This window comes from Porites lutea, chromosome 9 (genome assembly GCF_958299795.1).
Source record: "Porites lutea chromosome 9, jaPorLute2.1, whole genome shotgun sequence".
NCBI classification, from domain to species: Eukaryota; Metazoa; Cnidaria; class Anthozoa; order Scleractinia; family Poritidae; genus Porites; species Porites lutea.
The window spans coordinates 5,043,364-5,058,150 of NC_133209.1; the positions used below are offsets into that span (position 1 = coordinate 5,043,364).

A 14,787-nucleotide genomic window follows, 5' to 3' on the forward strand; every position below is an offset into this window, starting at 1 on the left:
ATGCCGCATATTTACTTGGTTCCGCCTTTTGCCGAAAAAATAGCTAGGATTTTTAATGATTTGAAACTGAAAAATAGAGGTACGTGATACTGTCGGATTCCGTGAGATCTCGAGGGCCAATCGATTAAGGTTCCTTCGCCGGATATCCGCTCTGAATAGTTTGTATACATCACGGAGGCTCAAAAACATTCGGCGGTCGGAAGAACATTTAATCGTAGCGAAAAGTTTGCAATGGTCGACATCTACCGCACAACAAACCTTAACTACATCATATTGTTCATACGTGATACGCTGAGTGAGTAGCTGAAGTAATCTACTTTCATTACTGTTTTTTTTTTATTTAATACACTAGCCAAGGATAATTGATTTAATTTAATTTTGCTTTTTTTTCTTTGTATTTTTCAATAGAGGCAAAAACTTTAAGCGTTATCCGCGAAAAGAAAGAGCTGTCTGGCTCTTCTACCTCACTCAACAGCATAGGTAAGAAGCTGTGTCAAGGAAACGGGTACTAAACATGCCCCGGTAGCTTGGGGTACTATGAGCTGTATATTTCAAAATCTAACGTTAATAAAAGGGTCGTTTCTTCTAAGCAATATTTAACTGGCGGTTTTCTTGATCTGCATATATATTTTCTTTTATTTTACAGACCCCGAGAAAAGATCGCGTTGGTCTATACTGAGGAGAAATAAAAAGATGGTATGGAACGATTTCATCTCTGTCGTGACCTAATCAGATTTACATTGTACTTAATTCCACTATTTTGCAAACTGAATTTCTTTTTTCTGTTCTAAGTTATCGACATTAAAGGACAAACCAAGGCAGGGTGAAGATTTTAAGGAAAGCTTGGCCCGAATGAAAGAGAATCCAAGAACAAATTCCGAGCACGAGTTGTCTAAGTTTAAGGTAAGCAACTCCGGCAACTTCCCGTGAAAGGTTCGATAACCTTCTCAACCCCTTGAGGCATCGAGTGTCCATAATGATTAAATTGTCAGGAGGAAGTCATTTGTACGTGCAAGTAATACCACTGAAAAGTACCGAAAGTGTTGCTGAAGAGGTTTCAGGTCGCAAAATGGGATTTCTTTTAAGCTTAGAAATACATATAAGCAAAATAGCACCATTTAAAATCCTAAGAAATATTTAATAGTATTATTCAAAAGTTCTGCCCGAATAGGTTTCATTTGAATTTTCACACAACGGGCTTTCATCCACCGACTCAGAAGTTAGAACTGCATACCGTAGCATCATGTGGAACTACGGCTGAAGAGTTTTCATTTGAATGGTCATACCAAAGGATTTCGTGCACAGACTCGAAAGTTAGGGAGATCTAGGAATACATACACAAGTACAGCTAAAGTGGTTTCGTGGGATCGAAGACTAATGAATTAAAACAAGAGTTTTCAATATAGAACACGGGGGGTGAATAAAACAAAAGAGAACAACGTCTATTTTTAGCGCCAATTTAAAAAGCTATTTAAACTACTTTTACTTCATCGATAAATATTGCTTTCTGTATTACGTGTAAATGACACAGACCTTGAAATTTGGCAGAAACTTGGCCCTTTCCAGAAAACACAAGAAAGGTTAACAAAGGAGGAAATTGTTACATGAGCTGTACACGAATTTACAACTGGATCTTGACCAGTTAACATTACACGCAGGTCAAAAATAATTTGTTTACTATCATGTAAAACAGATGAAAGCGATGATAAGATATCATTGGGAAGTGTGATTGATTGATGATATCTAAGGTGAAATTGATAACAATGTCGATGTTGAAAGACCGCTCATGTAACAACATGATCACGACTTGATTTTCCCCTGCCTTTACCTCTTCCTAGATAGTTACACTCACGTAATTCTGTCGCTGATTTCAGTATTAGAGACTTTAATCGGTTTGACCAAAACGGAAATATAATTACGTCGGACACCTTAATATTTAAAGAAGAACCTGGCTAAAACCGTGAAAAGATTCAGTCTTTCAACCACTCATGATGTTCCTTGCCGAAACGATAGCAGAAGAAGGAAATTAACTCGCAGTGATATAATGCTACTATGTTAGATTATAGCATAGTCTTTGAGTGAGAGTACATTATGTTTATTCCGATCTTTTACAGAATAGTCACTGGACTCAACTCATGGGCCAAAGTGTCGAAAAAAGTTCGAGGAGACCTCGGTCCGATAGCGGCCCAGCGTTGTCAGATCACGAGACCAAAAGACGCGAAGCAGTATGGGAATTGTTTCATAGCGAGGTTGTCTATCTGATGAGCCATTTGCTGGTCCTTAAAGAGGTGAGAATTCGGATTTTAACGACGATTTAACAGAGAAGCAACCGCAAAATATCGGGATAAGATAACTAGAGGTTTCTATTCTGGAATTTCTTTAATTCTTTAACGAATTGTCAAATAATAAAATCACTCTTTTGTTTTAGCTTATAATTCTTTAACGAATTGTCAAATAATAAAATCACTCTTTTGTTTTAGCTTAAAGATAGACATTTGAAATAAGAGTCAGCAATTGAGCAGCATAGACTTAAATTCTCCAGGCGTATTCACAAACATAACTACTTCATTTCGCTCGTTGACACAAGTTTTTATCTTAGATAGGTGCTCCAACTAAACAGTTTTCCATTCGGATGTGGTTAATAAAATACATTATTCTACCTGCCTTTTGACCTCAGGTATTCCTAGAACCTTTGAAAGAAATTCAACAAATGGGACATTTGCAACACGTGGATGTCAATAAAATCTTCTGCAATCTCCAGGACTTGTGTGAGGTAACCAAGATTATGAAACTCGCTCTAACTAACAGGCCACTTCTATGTTGCTGGTGAACCTTGGTCAGTATTGTGTCGAATGCATTATGGGATTATTTTGGGACACTACCGCCTCTCTGATTGGCTATTACGAGGTTGCACAGGAGAATCGGTCAAAAATTCGTCCTCCAATCTGGCCCACAGTGCAATTCGATACGAGACTAACCTAGACTCACTCGCAACCTGAAAACAGAAAAATGACAAACACTTTGAACTGGGTTAATCGCTAAAAATGCTGAACTGGATTCTTGGATCCTTCAACTGACATTTTCAGTCATGTTCAGCTTAATTTCCGCCTAGGAACAACGGAAAAAAATCCCAGGACATCATTTATTAAAATCCCGATCCAATCTGTTTTTAACTTTACTTCTTTCAGCCCCTAGCTTCGTACACTGACTGCCACTACCTTTAGAGGTTTCTGCTCTGTAGACACCTGTCTTAAACGCCATCCTACATTTAAAATTAACCTGTCGGATAAATCAATCCCCTGGCTATGTGAACATTCCTGCAACACGAAGAAACAAAGTTCCTTCTATTGAGAATTACTTATGTATTTTTGCGGACGGTGTGAAGCTGAGGCCGCCATTTTGAAAAAGGAACTTTTGTTTATTACCTGTACAACTTATTATTTTCAAGGTTAGCACAAGATTTGCCAAGAATCTCCTAAGTGTTTTTCAAAGTGAGCATCCCACACAGTTTGGCAGCACAGCATCTGTTGTATCAGCTTTTACGGAAGTAAGTAGTTTCTCTCTCTCTTTCGAAAGTATTTTGGGTCAGTTCAGTTCCTTCACTGTATAGTTGCTACAGTTGACTCCCGATAACTCAAACCCTCGCTAACTCGAACCTCGCGCTAACTCAACCAAATGGACTTCCCCTGGATTTCCTTCATGCGTTTACTGTAATTTTAACCTCGGTATACGCTCGAACCCTCGATAACTGGATCGAACCTCCCGCTAACTCGACGTAATTTTTGTTTCCCTTCAGATCATTTTATATAATTTTATCCTCGAGAACTCGAACCATGTTTTAAGCCCGTAACAAGTCGAAAAAAAAACCGTGTCAGGACTGAATTCGAAGACATTGAATTTATTTCAAAACAACCGTGTCAATTCTTTTTCTTTACTATTTTGGCACTCCAGTTCAAATTCAGCGTCCATCCCTGAATACTTTGTTGCTTAATTGCATTCCCTCCCCATCCATTTGCTTATTTCTTTAGAAAACAAAAGAAAACAATGTAACAAGACCCTAATTCTGCTTAGTAGTTACCATATGTTTCAAGGGTTAAGTAAATAAATTCAGTTTTTTAACTTTAATACAAACGTTTATTTCTTATATTTTATCTCATAGTTCAGCCGCAAAGTTCACCCTCAGTACCAGAGTTATTGCCTAAATTACTCCAAAGCTCTTAGTTATTTGGACTCACTGAAAAAAGAGGAAGATTTTCAAGAGTTTATAAAGGTAACAATTCTTGATTTTTACATTCTTATATTTGGTGTTTTTCTTTCTTGGATCTCTGATTAGAAGGATTAATATCAGCCTATTCTTCTTATCGTGTCTTGCACTTGAACAACTATCTCCACTTACGCCAATGATAGAAAACAATCCTGTATTGCGGAACTGTAGACTATTCGAGTTTAGTGTTCCACTTTCTAGCGATCTTCTGCCAGGAAACAGAAATCGCTCTCTGCTATTGAAATAGTTTAAGTACCGGAAAGCTATAAGACACGCCCACCAAGTCTAGAGTATTCGAAGTCTTTTTTGGTACCTGGGTTTCGCAATAATAGAGGTTGATTCACGGAAGAGCATCAATTGAGTCAATTCAGACTGTCAATCAATCGGACATTTCCAACTCAAAAGTCAATTCAGAGGGCATCAATAGGTGTTTCTGAGGGAAGAATATGTAGAGGATGGATCAATGATTATTGGTAGTATTTCATTTCCAGAAAGGATTTGAAAAAAAAGAAAAAAAAAGAGACGAGAATAGAAATGGCACGCAAGAAATGTACGCGACTGTGAATTTCGAAAGTGCTCGTGCGTATTCATGATTGGTCAGTTAAGAAGAATCGGAAACTCTTCGGATGGTTTCAGAAAGTTTGCGTAAGCGACCTCTATTATGCATACGATAATCTCATCTAAGTGTTGTTATTTTTGTCATGTTTATCTAGTGGTGTGAATCGGACAGTAGGTGTAACAGACTTCAAATCACTGATCTCCTTGTGGCCCCTCTACAACATCTGACAAAATATCCACTTCTCCTCAAGGTAAGACTAATATAAACAATAGCACAACTCGTGCGATGACAGTATCATTAATAATAGTAATAATAATAATAATAATAATAATAATAATGATAATAATGACAATAATAATGATAAAGTGCGCAAATCAGTAAATCGCTGTTGATTAAAATTAATAATTATAATTACAAATCATTAATGAAGAAAGGCACGCAAAAAGCTACAGTGGAACCTCGATGTAACGAACCTCGATATAACGAAGTCCTCGGTATTAACGAGCGATTTTGTTTACCCCGGTAATAGTAAAATATATGGAAAAGAACGTCGATATAACAAAACCTTTCACATGAACCTTTTGTTGGTTCACTGGGCTAATTAAAAGATTGCTGAGGACTGTTTTTCTCCTTGCAATGTAAGAATCTTGAACGGCTTCGAACTGATGAATAATGCGCCTTATTCGGAAGATGATCCGCCATGTTGGTTTATGCGGACGTTTGTGAACACAATGAATTTCGCGAGAAGAGACGTCTGATTTAGGGGTTAGGGCTAACATTGATCATATTCCGCAATAAGAATAAGCAAAAATTTTGTTATAAATCTCTTCTACCGTAATTTGTAGACCATTTAAACTTTATATAGATCGGAATTTTTTATTGCAAGCAGTTTTGTAAATATTAGTTGCAATACAATGAAAGGCAAAACAACTGTTTCCTAGGGTTTATTCTCACTTCGGTATACGGTAAATCGAACACGCTCTTAGTCTAACTCGTTGTACTATAATCGATGGACGCTCTAGGTTAATGGGCCCGACAACGTTTTGTGATTTTGACGTATATTTACCTATTTTGCAGAATATCAGAAAAAGAACCGCAGAAGCTGATGAACAGCACAGTTCTTTGTCTTCCATAATAAAGGCCGTAGAGCTATCGATACGTAAGTAAAGACTTCTACTATTGCATTTGATATCACCTCGTGCCCCCCCCTCCCTTCCTGGATGGGGGGTACTCAACAAAGTTTTTTATACGGGGGCGCTACAACTTTCTCTGTGCCAACTATTTTTTGTCAGGGCAAATCTACAGATTTACAACATTTACAATCGACACGTCGCCTCGGAAAATTGCCTAACACTGACTTTGGTTTTTTTAAAAAAAATATACATCGGTCATGACTACATGCTAACAGTAGGGGACATCTTTTGTGTTACAGAGGAGTTGGAAGGAAAAGTCAAGTCTAGAGCAAACTACGAGAGATTACAAGAACTTCAAAGCAGCTTAGTTTGGCCATCCATAACTGAATTGGACCCCAAGACGTATGTGCCTGAGGTAAGTAATGTGTCTATAGCAGCAATAACCTTATCTAGCTGAACAAAGTAGACAGGCTGACTTAATGAAATCAGTCAACTAAGAAACGTACATTTCTTTGCAGTTTTTACGGGGTATTTTATCGAAGCAGCCGTGCGAAAGTCTCTTAGCTAGTCCTAAGAGACAGTTGCTTTACGAGGGACCACTCACGCTGATTGGTAAGTGACCAGGGCTTTCATTGTATGACGTTATTCCCGAAAGATCTTATCTACCAACGTAACCGGCGGGAAATCTTCATTCTCACGACCTGCTCCCGATCCTAAATTCAGTATCACCACGTGTAAGGAAATCCGGGAAATTTTTGACTGTGGCATCCGGAATCCTGGGCTTTGGAATCCAGAATAAAGCTCAAGGAATCCGGAATCCACGTTCCTAGAGTCCAAGACTGGCTTGGATTCCCTGACAGGGGGCGATCAGTAGGTTAGAGCGTTGAAGATCCAAAGCAAAGGTAGAAAGTTCAAACGTCGTCAGGGTCAAAATATTTTCTTTCTCTCCCCTGGTATAATGCTGCACTTCAGAAGAACTGGCAAGAGTTTGTTCCTTCTCATTCGCGTAAAGAAAAGGTGCTATGTTGCAATTTTCCCCACAGAAAGAGAATAACTTCGCTTTTTCACGGAATAATTAAGTGTCTGGGTTTTGATTGACTCTGTTAAGAGTGTGGTAAAACTGAGTTCTCCTGTGATGGCTTGAATCTTTCAGAAAATGCAAAGGTTGATGTGTACGCGTTTCTATTTGACGACATGCTTTTGCTCACAAGATTTAGAAAACTGCCACAGAAAGTCAATAAGGTAAGCAATAATAGTTCTTGACACATCTTTATTTTGGTAAACATCAAGCAAAGATTATTCCATCTTTTGTTTAATTAAGCTATAAAAAGAAAAAGAAATTAACTTCGGGCGACCACAGGAGCCCGCAATCCTAATCTCTAGGTTGTTATAAGGCATGCGCGGCACGTGTGTAGCCAGCATTCGCTCGGACATCCACTAAGAATGATTAGAATGCATAGCACTCAATCTGAGCACGCGCGTTTGGACCTTTTATCACGTGAAGCCTACGTAAACCATAGCGTCGGAGCACGTGCGTTTCAACCTTCAGTTGATCTCATCAGCACTCGCTAACGTTTAGTTTCTAGTAGAAACCTAAATATAGAGTGTTTTCACATGACGTCACGGCGGCCATGTTGGTGTCCCAAACCAATCCTGTGGAAGTTGAACTCTTTTCTTGTGCAAACGCTTTTTTTTGTTCCAATAAATTTGCATACATGCTGACCACGTAAGTGAAAACACTCTATACACATGTCGGTTTACAAAAAGCTTTATGGGTTGGTAATTTTGTTTACACTACGGTCCGGTTGCGAACCTATACACATTTTTTTTAAATATCATACTCTTCTTTTTCTGTGCAGAAACTTAATTTAACCGGAATGGCAGTAGCGGAAAGCCCTCCATCTACCCCACCTGTGGTCAGAAGAAGCATGTCTGGAATGCAATACACAGTTTATAAACAGGTAAAAATTCATCGGAGTTTGATAAGGTTTTTATTTGCGCATTATGACACGTTATTATACATTGTACGTAATTTATACTGTCTTCTCATTGGCTAAGAGCCTACAGTTAATTTGGGAAATCAGCGCAACCTACAGATTAGCCAGTTATCTGCGAGCAGATTAGTGACTTATCTGTAGGTTGCGCGCACAGTGCATGATTTCCAAGAGCAATGTCAAAATTGCGTTCCATGCGATGCTGTGTTTGTCCTTATTTTCTTCAAAACCATGTATAATAAAACAATTATTAGATTTGTGTCTCGGTTCGGCTCATAACACTTTCCTCGACCTTTATTATACCAGATATTAAAAAGATATCTCATCCAATAATTTTTTTTTACCATAATTTCTAATACGGACACATTTTTTCACTTTCAGCCTATTCCTCTGGATAGATTCATAATTATCGACGCCGAGGCCACACATGCAGGTATATTTTATCTCAGAAATTAAGAAAACTAAAAGTTATTCATCCTTGACAGTCTGACGGGGAATATACGCAATCCAAAACTATCTCCGCATCATCGCTGAATCGCTCCGTGGTTTCAGCCGAAAAATGTATGTTTTTGCACGCCTTAATCAGCTGCTTTATTGCGGGCGACAAGGGGAGCCCGCAATCCTAGTCTCCATGTTGCTATTACGCATGCACGGCACGTATGTAGCGAGCTTCGTTTGGACTTCCACTGAGAATTAATGGAATGCACACTGATCACAGGCGTTCGGACCTTCTATCACTCGTGTTTTGACCATCTATCACGTGGAACTTAAGCAAAGTAAAGCGATGGAGCAAGAGCGGTTTGCCCGTCTGTCGTTGTCGCCCGCACTCCGTAACATTCGGTTATCACTAGTTTTACAATGTAATGGCATTTCACTACTTTTTCAACAGTTCTCATTTGGTATGTTCTGTTTCTACATTTTTAGGGAGCACGTTAAAAAATTCGTTCATAATAATACATTACAGCAGATTCAAACAAACGGTTGGCTTGTATACCCTCCAAGCGCCATCGCAGAACCTCAAGGTAACTTGAATATCAGACATAACGAAAACCGTATTATAACTTAATCATTTCATGCCTGTTAGAAAAGAAAAACGAAAAACAACGACGACCTCAGCAGAACTGGATCGTACCATTAGCGGTGTTATAACTGAGCAATTTTAATGGGGTACCACTAGTAGACTTGAACGGACGAATGGAGACTTTCCACTGAACTAGTTAGCGCGGGAAAAAAATGCAGGAAAACGCGTGTAAGCTATAGAGGTACTTTCAAGCGATCGGTTCATAAAGTGGCGCGAAATTTAAAGCCAATCACACTGCGCTAAATATTTATTTTTTACCAACACGAAACAGTAACATCAACTTAGTGCAAGCGTTATTGGACGTATAAACAAATACTTATCCACTAATTGAGACAAATGCAAACGTTTATGGGCGTGTCTTTCCCTTCTATTTGAAAAGTAACTGCAAAGCTAGAATTGCAAGAGGAATAATTGAATATACGAAGTCGACAAGGTACTAGAAAGTGGACGTTTAACGTAGGCTGACTGCGGCTCACTAACCACCATGAAACCTAGCGTTATTTTCTTGGAAAAGATGCTAACTAATAAAATGGGATAGATATACCATTGATGGCGTCAAGCTTAGTTTCTTTTTGAAAACTAATGCTTGTTAAAAAAAACGTGGTTTCATTCACAGGAAACTTGGACAAGCACGCTTAAAGCGGCCCAGAGCAGATGGTCAGAGGCAGTAGCTCTTGAACTGGCGGCGGAAACTGAAAAGATGAGCGCTTTTCAAAATATTACTGAGGGAGAAACGGAACAAGAGACGGATCTCACATCTCCACACGAAGTAATGAGCCCAACACAAATGCTGTCGTACTACAAACCAATTGGAACACAGTGCTGAGCCAGTATGGTCTCCGAGCCTTGGGTCACGTGGAAACGTAATTAACTGAGGACAGAACTTGTTTCGGGTCACGTGCCTGTATCACCATGCAACCGACGACAACGTCACGGGGCAAGCTCAAATGTTGTTCCATAACAAGTCTATTGAAACACAGCGTTGAGAGTGTACTGTCTGAACCTGAAAGAATCTGATGTCAGAAATGATTCCTGAGTTTAAAAATGAGATAATCAATCAAGGTTATATTCAACTTGATTCTCCGTGTTGACGAAATTTTTAGGGGATCTTACAGAAAACAGTCCAGAATGCCTTGAGGTTCACAGAGGTTTTAGGGCCTTTACCTTTCAATGAAACAGAGGTCGAATATCAAGACAACAACAACTACTGTCGTTTCATTGCTTGTATAAATGGACAACACGTAACAGAACTGTAACGCTTAAACTGTAGCTGATGTGGAACAAGCTGTCACACTCGGGCTGATTATAAACATTATTACCAAACTGAACGCAAAATTGCGTTTGCAGGCGATTGTTCCTTCGCTATTGAATCCTGTATATATGTGAGATAATTAGTTGAAAAGAGTGCTTCATCTTAAATGCGACCACGAACAAACACAGATCTTAAACGTTTTGCCTATGCTTGTATATATAGACAACTTATTCCAAGATATAGTATTAGAATATGGCGATAACTGCGCCACTTTCTGAGGTTTGAAGGGGAGAATTGACCTCCTAAGAAGTTTGTAAAAAAGAAAATAAAAAGATCAAGAAATAAATAAACCAAATTAGTGGACAGGATGAGTAGAAATCACTTGAGCCGATGGATTCAAGATTTAGTATAATTATACAACTGAGTTCTGCCCTGACTCTTCGAGCTCCATATTTGCATAATATTGATTTTTTTATATCTATAAGTGCTATGCTAATGTTTCTCCTTCGCCAGACTAAACCAGAACCCATTACATTGGTACGGAATTAAGAAAAACTTTGAACAGGTGTATATCATATGAGAAGCCCCTTATGCTAATAACATGTATAATTTATTGACATAGTTTTCTCCATTTATCGTTATTGAAATTCGTTTACACCTCTGGCAAAATTCATCTTCAAACATTTGGGGTGGTCCACAGAGGTCTTTCATGAACCGGGTCCACGAGTGAGGGTCCATGCATCAGGTCCACAAAGGTGGTCCATGAACCGGGTCCACGAGCGGGGGTCCATGGACGAGGTCCGCAGGGGTGGTCCATGAACCGGGTCCACCAGCGGGGGTCCATGGACGAAGTCCACAGCAGAGGTCCATGGACAGGGCGTCCATGTTTTGTAAATGTCCTGAAATATTTGCCGTTATTTGCATTCTAGCTTTAAACACTAGAAACACTGGGAAAGTAGCAAAACTACCCAAAGTCAAACTGGATTTTGCGCGCCGTAGTTTTTATTTTTTAGGTGCCTCGATTTTTAATTCACTGCCCTTAAGTTTAAGTTTAAGAAACATTAATTCTAATTTAAGAAACATTAATTCTAATTTAAGAAACATTAATTCTAATTCTAAAGCCTTGGACGATTTTTACCTGTAACTTTTATTGTACTTTTAAAAGGTTTTTTAACTTAATGCATGTTTGCTTTTTTTCATAGCATCAGAGATTCTAATATAGGACTAATACCCTCACGCAAGAATATTGGTTTTCGTTAACAGTCTGTCTTCAAGATTTTGTTTTGAAATTACCCACCCTCCCCACAAAAAAGGATGTTTTGTCCTATGTTTTCCCCGATATTTTGTCCGATATTTTTTACACCGGTATTTTGTCCGGTGTTTGGTCCGATTTTTGTCCGATATTTTGTTCGGTGTGAAAAACTATCGGAGAAAACATCAGACAAAAAAAACCGGACAAAACATCGGACAAAAAATCCGTCAAAACATTGGACAAAATGTCGGAAAAAAACACCGGAAAAAAACATCGCACAAAATGTCAGTCAAAACATCGGACAAAATATCCGACAAAATACCAGTCAAAATATTGGACAAAACATCGGACAAAACACCGGACAAAATATCAGACAAAATATCAGTCAACTAAAAAAATACACCGGAAAAAACTCCGCACAACATATCGGGCAATTTGTCCGATTTTTTTTTCCGATTTATTTGTACTATTTTTTTGTTCAATTTTTTGTCCGATTTTCTGTCTGATTATTTGTCCAATTCATTTGTCCAGCTTTTTTATCCGATGTATCCGTCCAGCTTATTTGTCAGAGTTTTTGTCCGATTTTTTTGTCCGATCTATTTACCCCGATTTTTTGTTCGACTTATTTGTCCGATGTTTTGCCCGATTTTTTGGTTCAAATTTTTTGTCAGAGTTTTTGTCAGATTTAATTGTCAGATTTTTTCCCCGATTATTTGTCCGATCTATCTGTCCGATTTTTTTGTCCCATTCACTCTTCCGATTTTTTTTGTCCGATTTATTGTCCGAATTTTTTTGTGAGATGTTTTGTCCGGTATTTTGTCCGATGTCTTATATCCGATGTCTAATGTCCGCTGTCCGATGTTCGAAGTTTGACGTTTGCTGCTTATGTCCGATGTCCCTAACATTAACCCTATGTCCTTACCCCAACTCTAACCCTAACCCTAAAGTGAAAGAAACCCACCCCCAAAACACACTCGACAGACCAACAATGCTCAATGATTGAGGCTCGGTCAGGGTTAGGGTTAAGGATGCCCGTTATCTGATGCCCCGCGTCTGAAGCCAGAACTCTTAGGTCTGATTTCTCTCTACGGCTTTCGTGTGATGCAAAAAAACTTTACAACCAAAGTTATGACAAAAACAGGGTAAAAAAAAAAACGCCAAAAAAACGTATACCCACTACTCCTGACCATGGCCGCGTCTGCCGGACATGAAAACTTCAGTGTCATCTTTCAAAATCAAAAAGTTTACGAAAATAACAAAAATTGTAAGGCTATGTTCTCACTAAACCGGATAACCTTCGCCCTGGCACGAAAACCATAGCAGACTGGGCCTCTGTTCACACACAAGAACGATGATTTCGGCGCGATTTCTGTAACGGAGCGAAGCTGCACCGCGATGATATCTTAAAAAGTGGATAGTCAAATATCGGACAGGTGTACATATCTTAACCGCCGAGCTTTCCAATATAGAGTAGTGTGAACAGAGCCTAAATCAATCGGCGATCGTATCGTAAAACCCAAAACGACGAAAAACCGGACGAAACACCGGATGGGTTAAAAACTCAGCTGCCTCTCACTCATTAACCTAATGTTTGGTGTCTTCATCCATTCTTGACAATTATCTTATTTTCTGTCACTAACTCACACTTACTACATATTGTTATGCATTTTAGGTGGTCGACTTAACGGAGTAAATATTGTTCGAGGAAATGACGATTTACAGGGGATGTCATCAAGCGTCTGTGTATACATCATTCTTGAATGATGTCATCAAGCGTGTGTGTATACATCATTCTTGAATCTCCACCGAAAACATCTTATGATGAGATAGCTGCCTCTCTGCAGGAAAGACGGTGCCCTAAACGAATTACCAAACAACGGCGATGTTTGGGGATGACGCTAGCTTCCTGAGGCACCGTCACACGAATCCGGATATTGTTAAATCCGCACGCATCTTTTTCTTTCCGGATATGGCCTGTTCCAGGCTGCGACATAGTCGGGTCCACGGAATTGAGAAAACGCGAACACGAAAAAAAAAAAACAGGAGAAACTCCCTTTTTTACCGCCCCGCCCTCCTTTTCGCGCGCCTTTGACCGCGCCTTTCACATTTGCGTCTTCCCCACTCTTTCGCGCCCTCCCCACTATCTGAGAGCCTGGAACGGGCTATTCCGGATACGGTTTCCGTCCACACGTATCCGGTGAATCCGGCATACGAATCCGCAACTTCTTGAATCCGCTCTCCAGAGTGGAATTTTTTTTAATACGCTATTAATCCGGAATCGTGTGGACGCTTAATCCGTATGTTTTTTCATCCGGTGAAGTAACAAGATCGAGCCCAGTTATTTACCGTGAATACTATGTTCAAGATGGCAACCTCGTTCCCAGGTTCTCTTAAGGCAGAGCATGATGCAAATTTCGCCCGCTTTATGATGCATGCTGGGTTGCCAATATTCACAAAGAAGTTCAGGGTACTACAGTGAATCCGGCTACGTGTCGGATACGTGTGGACAGGCGAATTCGATTTGAATACGGTTACATGTGGACGTGGAAATTTTTGAACCCGGAAAGAAAAAGTTGCGGATTCAAAAATATTCGGATACGTGTGAACGGGGCCTTAATTATATTAACGTTATTCTTTTTTCGGTTTCTTCTGCGTTTCAAGATCCTTCCTCCTCATCATCGTCATCATCTTCCAAACTGCACAGAAGTGTGTCGTTCTCATAAGTTGGGAAAAAGTGTCTACAACGCAACGGGAAAAAATTAACTTTCCCCTTTTGTCGAGTAAAGCCTGTTCCAAGCTATCTAGACAGAATAATGGGCGAATTAAATGCAAAGCAAGCTCAAAAGTAGCGCAGGGGCAGGCATATTGCTGTTTGACCATTGACTGTGTTGATCTTCAGTTTTACAGACATAGATTGGAAATAAGAAGCAAACTCACATGGATCGCGAAAATTATTTGGGCACTAAACTGAAAACCGCCTTACCCAGAATTGCGAATATGTAAAGATATTTCGCAAAAAGGTACATTTCGAAAGTGAGCGAATCGAAAGAAAGTTGCATGATTTCGCGCGGTGCGCTTGATCTTTCGCATTGTGAAAATTATCAGATGGCTCAGTCATTAAGAGTGAGATGACTAAGTATTTGAAAGCTACAAAGGAAAGGCTATAAAGCTTCTACAACTGACACGTTGAGAAGTTTTCGAAAAGCTGTTTTAGAATCCTAATCCCACCAGTGCCTGCATTTGTAACTGCCG

The 14,787-nt window shown here is 39.4% G+C and overlaps 1 protein-coding gene across 3 annotated transcripts in view; it reads left to right on the top strand.

The window, feature by feature from the left end:
- LOC140947257 (uncharacterized) overlaps positions 1–10,646 on the top strand; it is a 36,293-nt gene extending 25,647 nt beyond the window's left edge. For 2 of the 3 annotated variants that reach the window (XM_073396309.1, XM_073396310.1), the window contains exons 12-27: positions 409–480; positions 647–696; positions 793–903; positions 2,115–2,288; positions 2,678–2,773; positions 3,449–3,547; positions 4,160–4,270; positions 4,978–5,073; positions 5,901–5,982; positions 6,256–6,371; positions 6,475–6,568; positions 7,110–7,198; positions 7,816–7,917; positions 8,332–8,383; positions 8,875–8,972; positions 9,648–10,646. In XM_073396309.1, coding sequence (XP_073252410.1) covers positions 409–480; positions 647–696; positions 793–903; positions 2,115–2,288; positions 2,678–2,773; positions 3,449–3,547; positions 4,160–4,270; positions 4,978–5,073; positions 5,901–5,982; positions 6,256–6,371; positions 6,475–6,568; positions 7,110–7,198; positions 7,816–7,917; positions 8,332–8,383; positions 8,875–8,972; positions 9,648–9,857 — 1,652 coding nt within the window. In that variant the 3' untranslated portion in view covers positions 9,858–10,646. Of the gene's footprint in view, positions 1–408; positions 481–646; positions 697–792; positions 904–2,114; positions 2,289–2,677; positions 2,774–3,448; positions 3,548–4,159; positions 4,271–4,977; positions 5,074–5,900; positions 5,983–6,255; positions 6,372–6,474; positions 6,569–7,109; positions 7,199–7,815; positions 7,918–8,331; positions 8,384–8,874; positions 8,973–9,647 lie in introns of those variants that run through there. The other variant, XR_012166946.1, reaches the window with a different exon arrangement.
- The last annotated feature ends 4,141 nt before the right edge of the window (positions 10,647–14,787 follow it).